At 57.3% G+C, this 12349-nt stretch overlaps 1 protein-coding gene across 2 annotated transcripts; it reads left to right on the top strand.

Annotated features, from left to right (window-relative positions):
• The first annotated feature begins 599 nt into the window (after positions 1-599).
• Positions 600-12250, top strand: GRAMD2A (GRAM domain containing 2A). Of its 2 annotated transcripts, XM_066559102.1 has the most exons (13): positions 600-657; positions 1272-1602; positions 3989-4102; positions 4819-4876; positions 6100-6172; positions 6254-6357; positions 6928-7026; positions 7927-7998; positions 8852-8914; positions 9989-10145; positions 10410-10509; positions 10603-10710; positions 11182-12250. In XM_066559102.1, exons 3-13 carry the CDS (start codon positions 3999-4001, stop codon positions 11183-11185), a joined length of 942 nt encoding a protein of 313 aa, XP_066415199.1. In that variant the 5' UTR covers positions 600-657; positions 1272-1602; positions 3989-3998; the 3' UTR covers positions 11186-12250. The 2 variants fall into 2 exon arrangements, with proteins under 2 accessions (XP_066415199.1, XP_066415200.1); XM_066559103.1 differs by lacking the exon at positions 11182-12250 and having other exon boundaries at positions 10603-10714.
• Positions 12251-12349: the final 99 nt, after the last annotated feature.

Here is a 12349-nt window from a genome sequence, read left to right as displayed (position 1 = left end):
AGGTATTAGGAGGGTCTGGTGTGGGGGTTTGCAGAGGCTGGGGGAATCTGCTGCAGTTTGAGAGGGTCCCAGTGGAGGAGTACCTAGGACTGGGGCTGCTTGCAGGGGTGGAGGGGCTCTACAGGCGTTAGGCGTTCAAGGGAGGCAATGACAGGGCTGGAGGCATCTCTTGGGGTGGGGAGTGGCTGAGGGCTCTACCAGCATTTCTGGGGGAAACTGGGAGCTGGGGTTTCCGTGCCTGGGGGAGAGAGCCAGCAGGGAACCTGGGGCCTGGTTGACATCCAGGCTGCTTTCCTCGGGAGCTCAGAGTGGCTCCGGCGTGGCCTGAGCCCCGCCCGGGGCGGAGGAAACCCGGAGCTCGCCCGCCGCGGCCCCTTTAAGAGGCTGTACCGCGGTCGCTTTAAGGGCCGGGACCCCGCCAGGCTCCGGCCCTCACGGTGGTGGGCGGGGCCTGCGGGGGCGGGACGCGGTGCTCAGAGTGGCGGAGGCGGGACTGGGCGGTGGGAGCCAATGGGCGGAAGGAAGGGGGCGGGGCTCGGCAGCGTGCGGCCAATGGGCAGAGTGGAAGGCGACGGGCGGCCAATGGGCGGGCGCCGTGGCGGCGCGAGGAGGCCGGGGCGCGCGGGGCATGACGGCGGCGCGCGGGGCCGCGCGCAGGTAGCGGGGGGGCTCGAGGGGCTCCGGGCCTGGGGGGGACCCGACACTGAGGGGGGTTGGGGCCGGGAAGGGCCTCGGGGCCGGAGGGTGCCGGGGCCACGTCCCTCCCGCCGCCGTCGAGCCGGTGTTGGCCCTCGGCCTGTCCTAGCCGGCGGCGCCGCGCTGAGGGGAGCGCAGAAACACCGATACCCCTTCGCCCATTCCCTGAAGAGACGGACCGGGTCGGGCCGGGCCGGGGAGAAGTCCCGCCGCTGCCCGCCGGCGACCCGCCGGCTTCGCCTGAGGGGCTCTGAGCGCCGGCGGGGATGGGATCTGCGCCGGGGCTGCCCCGGGCGCGGCCCCGGCGGTGGCCGAGACCCACAGTCCCACCGTGCCCCGCACAGCCCCGCAGGCCGACGGTCGCCTCCCTCCGTGCTCCCTCCGTGCCGCGGGGCGCTCGGAGCGGCTGCCGGTGAGATGAGACCCTCTGACCTGCGGGCATCCCGGGACCCGGGGCTCGGCTCTGTCCCGCCGTGACCCCCCGGTTCCCGGGGCGGGGAACACCGGGGACATCGCGGGAGAGACGCGCGGGGCTCCCTCGGGCCTTGACGTCGCGCCTCATTCTCTCCTGCCAGCGCCGCTCGGCTCCGGCCGTTCCTCTCCAGCATCCCGGGGTGGCTCCGCTCCAGCTCCGACACGCGGGACTGAAATGACCTTGGACGCCGGGACCAAGGGCAGCTCGCCGAATCCCGCCCGGGCTCGCTCGGGCCGCGGCCGCCCGCCCGCCGGTGCCTCCCTCCGCCTCTGAGCTTCCTGGGGTTTACGGGGAGGCGGGATCGCTGCCCGGCTCGCTCCGGCCTCCGCCGCGCGTTTCTCCGGCAGCGGGGAAGGAAGGGATCCAGCGAAAATCGCTCGGCGACGGAGGGGCTCGCGCCGGACCTTTTCCAGGCTGGATCCCAGCGCCGCGTAAGGGAAGGGAGACGGCGATCCCGTGGGAGGGAGAGGCACCGGGTTTCGCCTGGCGAAACCTCGGGGTTCGGGGAGCCAGTGTGGGCAGGGAGGGGGTGTTAGGAATGGGCAAAGGGGCATCAGTTCGCTGGATTGTTTTCACTTTGCTGGGAACTTCTACATCAACCCTCTCTGCCTCCTCTCAGGAGCACTGAACTCCAACTGGTTTTGTTCCACTTGTATTTTGGGACACTTGGGATGGTGAGTTTACCTCAGGAGCAGTTTGGTGCTGAACAAATTCTTTGAGGAGGGTGACAGTATGAGCTGCTAGAAAGTGTTTTCCTCACTGTGCTGGCACTGGAAGCACCTCTTGGAAGGGAAACCTCCCTGTGCCTGGAGCCCAGCCTTACCCTGTGCTCCCAAACTCTGGATGTGTGTATTATCCCTGATGCATCTAGGAGCAAGATCTGGACAGAGGAGACAAAGCAGCTCCTGCCATGTCCCTGCTGGGACTGAGGATGCTCCTCACAGCCTCCAGACACCCCCAGAGCATCCCACTGCCAGCACTGTGTCCAGGAGTTGTCCCTGATGGTGGCCATGAGAGGGAGAGAAAACAAGGATGCAGCACTTCCAAGTGCTTTCCAGCCTGTGTGTTTTCTAATTTTAGGGGATTTCTGTGTGTTTGGTGACCTCAGAGGGGTTCTGATGCCTTTGCTGTCCCCGATCCCTGTGTGGTGCCCCTTGGTGTCAGCACCAGTTGGGGATAAATCTGCTCACCCGGATTAAGCAGTGCAGGCGCTTGCGGATTTAAGGGATGACGTGAGGGAAGCCAGAGAGTGCTGAGCTCTGGACAAGGAGGCTCCAGATAGGGTCAGAGCCCCTTTTCAGCATGGGAAAAGGGCAGATGAAGGCTTTGGTGCCTCCATGATAGGAGTTTCAGCCTCAGGGCAGGTTGGCATCCCCTGGCAGAGGATGCCTGAGGAGTCAGGTAGGGAACACACCTTTTGGTGCTATGCCAGAGGATGTTCCTGTTATTTGAGGTGCTTCTTGTTATTTGGTGCTTCTTGTCAGTAAGGTCTCCTTTCCCTTCTTGACACATCCTTTGACCTGAGCTCCTAAAAACCCACAACCTCAGTGTGTCCATCCCATCCCTGCAGTGCTTGGACTCTGGGCTGTGCAGGCAGGTCTTTGCCAACAGTGGCTGTGGGGATCCAGGAGCTATTTCCCAGCCTGTTTCCAACCACATGGCACCAGTGACTTCTGTTTGGTTCTGTGCCCCCATGGATGTGTTACCTGTTGTGGGAGCATTCCCTGTGCCTCCAGCTGGGACTCAGACAGGCTCCATTGCACCTGGACAGTGTTTTGGTCGGGGCTCTGAGGCTGTGGGGATGTGGGAGCTCACACAGCTTCAGCTCTCAGCCCATTGGGCTGGGATCCAGCTCCTGGGATCCAGCACCCCTATCCTGGCTCTTCCTGAGTTGGGGGGATTATTTCCATGGGTTTTTTTCAGACGAGCCCCTCGGAGCAGGAGCAGGATGTGTCTCTGGCAGTACAGGTGGTGAAGGAGGTGCTCTCAGAGTAGAGGAGGTTTGGCTGGCTCCTCGGCCTGGGCTCTGCCGCACTGCCACGGCATCACCCCGCGGGCCCCGGGCTGTGCTCCAGCTCTGTGCCTGTCCCGCCTGCTGCCGCTCATCCTGTCCTGCCGCCGCCCCACCTGCTCTGCCATCACCCCCTGCCTAGTGACCCGAGTGCTTTCCCTGGAATAATTTCCTCTCCATGGCTCTGTGGCTGTTTGCGGTCTCTGCCTTGCCACCGGTCCCCTGGGATCGTGCTCTGCTTGGCTGCCAGTGCCGCAGCAATCCGGTGGTGGTTTGCCGAGGGTGGAAGTGTCACCTTTGTGACCTGCCAGGTGATAACCTGCCTGTGGCGCTGGGCCCGTGTTTACTTTACCTGCTGTGGCTGATAAGCACCTCTGATAACGTTCTCGATGGTAAATAACTGGCTCTGAGGTGCCTGGTGATGGCTCTGCCCTGGGAAGATGGTGTTTGCCGACCAAGAGGAGCAGACCCTGGCTGAAATCCATCCCCACTGGGAATTTTGCAGACATGTGGTTTTTCCCATCCCAACCTCCAGCCCTCAAGGAGAAGAGTCTCTGCTTTGGGAGGGTGTTATCGCAGGGAGCCACAGCAATTTGGCTGCTCTGTTCTGAGCACTGGGGAGTCCCTGGCAGAAAAATGACTTTTTTTTTATCTCCACGTGACTTGAGAAATAGCAGAAATATTCTTGCCGTCCTTGAGCAGCAGATTCTGACGTCTCTGTGCAGGCTGGGATTGAAGGGAACAGATTTACAGCTCCAGACCCCTTTTCCCCTTTCCCTAGGGGGCTGATGGGTGTCTCCTTGCAGTGCCACGCCGATGCATGAGAAGGCAGCTCCCCTGAAGAGCCCCGAGCCCAGGCACGGTCGTGAGAAGCTGGAGGTGTCCCACAAGCAGAAGAGTTTGGATTCCCTCGACGGCAGGTGAGGAGCAGCATCCCAGGGTCTGTCTGCAGTTGAGTGTTCTCTCTTTTCTGTCCTGCTGTGACTTTCCTGCTGCCTTCGAGCCCTGAATGCTGCCTGCCAGCTGGGGCAGGGCACAGGGGGGGCCCAACTTTGTTTTCTCCCTGAAATATTGTGGGTATAAAAGCAGAGAGGTTCAAGGGGTTTGGGGAAGGGGATGGTATTCCCACTGCTGAGGTTTTTGGTAGGATATTGCTCTCTCCATGGTTTGTCCTTCCATCTGTCCGTGGGATGGACATGGATGGATGTCCCTGTGCACGGCCAAAGCTGAGTCCACCCTCCTGCTCAGGCACATTCCCAAATTCCTGCCTCTGCTTTCCCTTGGGAATCCTTGCCCCAGCTGCCAAAGCTGCACATTTCCAGCTCCCAACCTGTCCTAAGCTGCTGCCAGGTCAACTCTGGGCTCCTTCCCCCAGAGCTGGGGTGTGTGTGAGGTACTTTGTCCTGGTGCCTTCACTGGCTCTCACCAGAGATCAGCCCTCAACAGCCAGTACTGACCCTCAGCAATGCCCAGTGCCACGATGAATCATGGAGACACCCAAAATGTGGCTTCCTGGGGGTCTCTCTTCAGTTCTGTACATTTTTCTGTGTCTCATATTGCAGCACATGTGTTTTGGGGAGTGGATGAGAGACCTGTGGCTCTTTGCTTACCTGGTGATGATTGTTCTTCCTTCCAGCCTCCGCCTGAACGAAGCCCTCAAGGATGAGGACATCAAGAAATGCCACCGGGAAGTGGTAAGCCTTTGGCTTTGGGAATGACCAGGCAGCTTCTGATGTGGGGCAGAGCATTTAATTTCAGGAGACCTGGTGATGGTTTTGTGTGGCCTGTGCTCTGCCTTGCAAACGCTTCCAGGATTTTCCATCTAGAGCAGAAGAGAAAGTGGAAATGTTGACTGAGAGCAGTTAAACTTCTGTCCATTTGAACCTTTTTGCTTGTTCAGATTATGCCCAAACTAGATGGTTTTGGTCCATCTACAGATAAGAGATGTTCTGGAAGAGGAAGGAATGACAGGAAGTGGCATTTTGCCTTTTCCCATGAAGGAAATGGAGGAGAAAAACATTTTTCAATTTCCTCAGAGGCATCAGGGAGGGTGACAGGGCCAGCAGTGGATTTGTGCTAGGAGCAGGGGGTAATGCCCTCCGTGTTCTCCTGGAATGCTCCCACTGGCACCCCCACCATCCCAGCATCCCTCTGGGAGGTGTCTGAGCCAACTGCAGCTGCTGCTGCGCCTTGATCCTCTTAGGGCCAGCTCATCTGGTGACAAGGTGCTCAGAGCAGAGGTGACCTTGTACCTGTGGGCAGGAGGGCTCTGCCTGCGTGGCTGCCACCAACCAGCCTTGCTGTGCCAGCCTTCTCTGCATCCTGGCAGAGCAGCTCCTCCCTTGGTGACAGCCGTGTCCCATGGGAGCATCCCGAGGGCAGGGGGCACAAAGCTGCCTTACAGGACCAGTTGAGCAGATTTATGGAAGGCATTGAAGCGCTTTGGAGCTTTACCTTGGCCACAGGAGCGTTTCAGGGCCGACCTGCCGAGCCTCCTGCGGCGGCTGCCGGCAGGCTTTGAAGTGGCGCCGGGAATATAAATAGCTGGATGGCGCGGCGCGATGGGCGCAAAGCAAGTGCTGTCACCGTGTCCCGGATAAGGGGAGAGGAGGAGGAGGAGGAGAGAAACCGCTGGGCAAAAGAAACTGCCTGCAGATGAGCCTGGCAGAGAACCGGCTCCTCAGCAGCCCCTGTAGCTATTAAGGGAAATGTTCATCTGGGAGGATGGCACAGCCTTCGCCGGGTGCTGGATCATCCAACCTTCCTCTAATCCGTCGGGGCTCCTGTTCCCAGCCCGGTGGGACCCCCCTGCGCCGGTCCCGGGTGCGGGCAGAGGGAGGTTTTCTTGCAGGACAGGAATTTTTGGGTCTCCTTATCGGCAAGGTCACCGGATAACTTTGCTCTGCTTTGCTTTCAGGCTGCTAGCAAGTACAACTCCCAGTACCACAAGCTGTTCAAGGACATCCCGACGGAGGAGAGCGTGCTGAAAGGTGGGTGCCAGGGTGAGGGATGGGCACGGAGGCAGCAGGATCTGGCACAGGCATTGCCACGGTTCTCTCTTTGCCTTGCAGTTTGCTCCTGCGCGCTCCAGAGAGACATCCTCATCCAGGGAAGGCTTTACATCTCCCCCAACTGGCTCTGCTTCTACGCAAACCTTTTTGGGAAGGACATTAAGGTAATGTGGGCACCTGCCCACCCTGGCCTCTCAGGGCTTGTAACCACAGCTTATCCCCTCCTTCACCCAAATCCCACCAAAATCTGCAACAAAAACCTCCAGTAGGAAGGGGAGCACGGCCGTGCCTCCTGCTCTGATGATCTGTGGCATCAGCCTGGGGATACCAAATACTGGTTTGGTTTAAAATTCCCTGATGCAAAACCTCCTTCCAGCCGCAATGGCGCTTGAAGGAAGATCAAAGGTTTTAGGGGGGGTGAGATTTGAATCCCTCTCGGCTTTTCTTCTTGATTTATAATCTGATGTTTCCCCATTAGTCTTGTGGCTGACGGATCTTGGGCAGAGACGACTTCCTTTAAAACTGGGCTGAAGGACTGAATTATTTATATGTGATGCTTTAAACAAATACCTGAAGGAAGCTCGAGGTTTCAGCAAAATTACCCTGCCAAAAATAACATCCTGCCTTGTTTTTCACCCTCCCTGGGCTTGCATGGGGGGCTCTCCTGGTGGGTCTTAGGGGGGCTGGCTGGATGGTGCTTGTGCTGTGTCCATCCTGGTGTTCCTGCCCTGCAGGTGGTGATCCCAGTGGTGTCTGTACAGCTGATAAAGAAGCACAAGACAGCTCGGCTGCTGCCCAACGGCCTGGCCATCACCACCACTGCCAGCAGAAAGGTAACACCAACACACAGCAGATACCCGGGTCCAAACTGGATGTGGTTTGAGAGCAGTGAATGAAGCAATTCCCATCCCTGGTTAGGAAGTGAGAGTTGCTCTCTGTGCTGGTTGCCAGCCAGGGCAAACACCACAGCTTTGCTTTTGTTCCTGAATTTCACTTTGTTCCTGGACGAAGCAAAGCCCAAGTGAAACTCGGTCGAGCCTGACAAATCCCTGCCAGGCTCACGTAAAACCTTTAAACTCCTTAAACACAAGCAGGGAAAGGGTTTGGGCTGGCATTCAGCCAGAGCTGGTGGAAAACTTGGATACAGGGCTGCGTTTCCAGCTTTTAAATCCTGTTGGATGTTGTTGGCTGCAGTGAGCTGATGTAGTTTGTCCAAGTCCTCGCCTGCCTAGGTGCTGCTGCCAGCACTGTGTGTTGCCTGTCCCTGCCAGGGAGGGGGTTGTTCCTGCAGAATGTTGGGAGGCAGTTATTCCTGTGGAATTTGGGAGGTGGGTTTTAGCAGGGAGTGGCACAGGGCAGGATTTGGGCATTCAAAGCCACTGCATATCACCCAGGGGCTCTATGTCAGGCATGGTGAGTGTGGCCCTGTGTCCCTTCCATCCCTGGGGATGTTTTCTGTAGGTCCTGGCCCCATTTGCTGCTGTGTCCCTCTGGGTTGAGCATGGGAAAGCTGTAGGAACAGCAACTGAGCAAGACTGGCCCCAAAAAAAACTGGTCCAGGTTTTAGCAGGCTGCAAAAATAACAGCAGGGAAGCTCCATAGGGAAATGCCTGTGGGGGCTCCTGAAAACGGGGAGATTCAAGGGCATGATGTCTCTGCCTGTCCCTGCCTGGGGAGAAGTGGAGTCAGGATGGGGGGAAGCTCTCCCAACAGCTCACCTCTCTCTCTTGCAGTACATATTTGTGTCCCTCATCTCTCGTGACAGTGTCTATGATGTCCTGAGGAGAGTCTGCACCCACCTGCAGGTACCCACGCACCCACTCTGTGCCCCACTGTGTGTCCATGGCCCTGAGGCTCTGCACCTGCCCTTTGGGCTGAGCACAGCTCTTCATCACTGCCTCCGAGGCTTTGGACTGCTCCCAAAGCCCTCTCCAGCTCCCAGCATCCTCACTCCTCAGCAAGGGATGGGAAGAGGGGCAGGAGCCATGCCTTGGGCACATCCTAACCCTGTGGGCTTTTCTGGGTCATGGATGAGGCAGAGCTCCGAGTTTCTGCTCTCTCTCAGGGCGTGGGTGTGAATTATTTATAATCTGGTGGTAATACTCGTTCTGCCACTCTGCACATTGATGCCTTTTGCCCAGATCTAAAGTTTTAAGGGGAGGAAGAATGGTACAAAGTTAAAAAAGAATTTAACTTAAGTGAGGGAAGATGTCCATTAGCCCTTGAGCTGGAGAGGATGACTGTGGAGACCTCTTCTCCCTGACTTTGAAGCACATGGGAAGCTGTGCAGGAGCCCTGCCCTGCCCAGGAGGGTGTGTGCCAGCTGTGCCAGGGCAATGATTTGGATGATTCAGCCCTGTTGCCAAACTGAAGGACTTAATCTTTGAAACGTGCTGGGCTCTGCCCAGATGTACCCTTCTTTTTTTTACCCCCAATGTTTTATCCTGTCCATGGAAGCCCTTGGCTCAACCATGGCCCCACCAGGTTTTGTGATGGGAAGCAGTGATGCAGTGCCCTTTTCTCATGCCCCAGAACAGATTATAAGTTCTAGCAGCTGCTCTTCACAGTCTCAGCAGAAAAGCCCAAATTCCATTTTGTGGCTGAGGCTGAAGCAAGAGAGCTGGCACTGTAATGCCCCATCCTTTCCTCCCCATCCAGGTTTCCAGTAAGAAGAGCTTGAGTCTGAAGGAGCTGTCAGAGGAGCCGGACTCTGTGTCACTGGTGAGGGTCAGGGCAGCTCTGGGAGAGGAGAGGAGAGACCCCCTGACCTCATGTGGGTGGAGAGGGCCTGCCTGGTGCTCTTGGTGGGTTTGACACTGTCTGGTGGCTGCTCAGAGAGTTGGGAGAGAGCTGGTTCTTCTGTTGGTGCCATCAAAGGGTGCAGGGATGTGCCTGTTGCCATCACAGCTTGTCCTCTGGGATCCTCATCCCAGACTTGGCAGGAGCAGACGGGTCAAGAGGACTGGCTGAGCACAGCCACTGACTCTGTTTATAGGCAGAAAAACTTCAGAGTGATGTGGAAAATGCCACTACTTTGTTCCCTGATGGCTGATGCTGTTCACAGCTGGGAATGTTGGATAACAGGCTGGGAATGTGGCTGAGTTACCCAAAAATCTGCAGGATGAGTAGGATGGGGGGAGAGGGAAACACCTGCTGAACCATGGCATGATCCAGGAGCATGGGGGCCGTATCCTGCACCTTTGGAGCAGGGTCTCTTCCATGGCTGCTGGCCCTGAGCCTCGGGCTGGGTGCAGGAGGTGACAGTTGGGGTGCACCAGAGGGTGACAGGTGGGATGTCACCCATGGTCTGGTGACATCCCAGGGGTTAAAGACTCATTTCAAGGGAGTGAATGGTTTGAATCAGGAGTGACCCAGGCTGATCTGGCAGCATCTCCTGGTGCTTTGGTGGGATGCAGCCCTTTGGCAGCTCCAGCCCTGGGAACTCCCTCTCTGTGGCAGCTGCCATGCCATTTGATTTGTTGTCTTTTTGGGGCACTTTTTTTGCCCTATTTGGGGCATGCTGGAGAATTCCAGGTGACTGCTCTGAGCTTCAAGGGTGGAGGAGGCAGCAGCTGGAATTTGGGGCAGGTGTGGGGTGCATGGGCAGGTCCTTCTTTGGTAGTGGGAACCTGCATTCCCTTGGAGCCATCATGGAAGACCAGCTCTCCCTCAGGAGGATGTTTTGAATGTGCTGGTGCTCCATGGAGATACTGTAAGGTTTGAGTTTGAATCTGGCCCCACCATATCTGGGGCACTGCTGGTTTCATTCATGGCTCACCAGGACTGTTCCCACAGGAGGTGATCGTCCCCGAGGGTAAGTGGAGGAAGGTGTCACCTACCTCACTGTCACTGTCACTGCCAGATGCCAACTACCAGTGCATCCACCGGACCTCTGTCAGCAGCCTGAGCACCAAGGAGAGCTCCTTCACCTCTGAGGAGCCACTGGTTTCAGGTGAGGGGCATCAGTTTGTGCCTTGCTCGATGTGGGTGATAACCTCCATAAAAGTGTGTTCATCCATTTGCTGCTCTCCTGCAGGGGAATTCTGCCTTACAGATTAGTCTGGGAGTCAGCAATGGAGTCCTGGGGATGGGCTGGGGTCTCCTGGCTGTGGGATCTGAGCCCATGAGGGAGGAATATTTGATGTTTCCTGGTTGCTGGAGGAGCAGGAGCAGCAGCCAAGTGTGGCTGTGCCACTGACTCCGGGTTTGCTTTCAGAAAGTGCAATAAATACCGAGGAGGAGCTGGAGGTGGAGCAGAGCTGTGTGGCAGAGCTGAGACCCTCTGACTACCAGCTCCTGAAGATCTTCATCGTGCTGTAAGTGTGCCAAGGGTGCAGGGAAGCTGGGGGGACACTGGCAATGTCAGTCTCAGTCTCAACTGGGTGTTTGGCTTGTTCCTCTGCTCCCAGCATCTGTCTCCTGGTGGTGTCCTCCTCGTACCTGGCATTCCGCATCTTCCGTCTGGAGCAGCAGCTCTGCTCTCTGAACCGGGATTACCTCTCCCGCGGGCACAGGAGGTGAGGGACCCTCAGGGACATGTTGGGATACACAGTGGAGGGACATGACTGGAGGACTTGAAGGAATGTGGGTGCAAAGAGGAATGGCTCCACTCTGATGTGTCTAAGGAATGCTTTGTCCCTTATCCTGGGCCTGCTGTTGGGCTGGCCAGTGACAGAACCCACAGTGCCATCTCCAGACCAGAGGTGATCCCATCAACTGCTGGTTTGAGTGACTGGGAAGTTTTGCTGTCCCTAAGACTCTGGAGCTTGGGAAGAGGTTTCCTCATAGGTTTGGGCTTGGTTCTCCAGTTGTAGGAAGCACCAGGACATTTCTTTGGAGCTGGGCTGTTCCTGGGGACTAAGGCCATGGGCATCAGCATGGGATGGACAGGGAGGGGAATCTCCTTGGGCTGAGGACATCAGAAGGCACTGATGGGATAAGGAGCCTCTGCAGTTACTCATCCCATCTTCCCCACTCCCTGCTTGCAGGTGACTGTTCCCCAGGTGCTGGCTGAGGATGGACACTGAGGTGGTGGCACCCTGCCCACGGCTCCCGGTGCTGTGTCCTCCCAACCGTGGCTGTTACATTTGGTCCGGCTTTCCCTCGGCTGGTAAAATGGGACCAAGTATTTTCTCTCTTCCTTCGGGCACTTGCTCCTGGTGGGACTTTCCAGCCAGTTTCTGGCCACCAGTGCCAACTCCCCATCCCACTGGAAACCTGTTTTCTCCCTGGGACACTGCTGTGCTGTAGCACCGGACAATGGCTCGGGGCTGCCGAGCACTTGGACCTTCCCTTAGGACTTGCTGCTAAGATGGATGCTGGTTTTTATTTCAGGCTTGTTTATTTCTTGTTAAAAGATGACCTTGGGCTCACCAGGAACCCCCAGAAATGTGGATGAGTTGCCACTGCTGCTCTGGGAGAACCCACCTGTTTGTCTCAGTATCCCTGGGAATGTTCCTGGAGGAATGGCCCTGAACATAGGGATCTGTGGGGATGGGGAGAAAGGTCCCACTAGCCCTGTGGGGTGTCATTTATCCCACACACAAGGGAGGGGGTACAGGCCAGGGCTGCCCAGCCCTTCTCTCCTGGAGCACTGGGCTCAGAGGGGGGGATGTGTGTGTGTGTGTGTGTGTGTGTGTGTGTGTGTGTGTGCATCCCTTGCAAAGCACTTTAAGGTCCCCCAGACCAGGTGTCCTCTCTGGGGTTCACACCTGGCCAGGTGAACTGCTTGCTCCATGAGGATGCTGGAAAGGAGCCCATGGCTGGCACTGGGGAATGTCCCGGGGTGCAGTGTCTGTGCCCTGGCTCGTGTTAACCTTGTCACCACATGGAGCTGAGTGCTGCAGGATCTGTCTCACAGGATTTGTCCCTCAGCCCCCCTTGGAGCACCCTGGGGTGGCAGATGGTACCGGTGTGATTCCTTTCTTTCCTGTTCTTTTTGGGAACTACAAGTGCTGACGGGGCCAAATCCTGGCGCCCTGGGGAAGAGCTCGCTGCTCGCTCTGGGCTTGGAACGGCTTTTAAATGAAATTACAATAAACCCAGGATTTTCTAGCACATCACTCTCTCTTATCAGCGTCCTCCACAGCGGTGCTAGGCTGTGAGCCCCAAAACCGGGCACCCCAAAATCTGTGCTGTCCCCGTGTCCCTTCAGGG

Source organism: Molothrus aeneus, chromosome 13 (genome assembly GCF_037042795.1).
Source record: "Molothrus aeneus isolate 106 chromosome 13, BPBGC_Maene_1.0, whole genome shotgun sequence".
Classification (NCBI taxonomy): Eukaryota; Metazoa; Chordata; class Aves; order Passeriformes; family Icteridae; genus Molothrus; species Molothrus aeneus.
The sequence above is the reverse complement of the archived record's forward strand: the minus strand, read 5'-3'. Positions and strand labels throughout refer to the sequence as shown.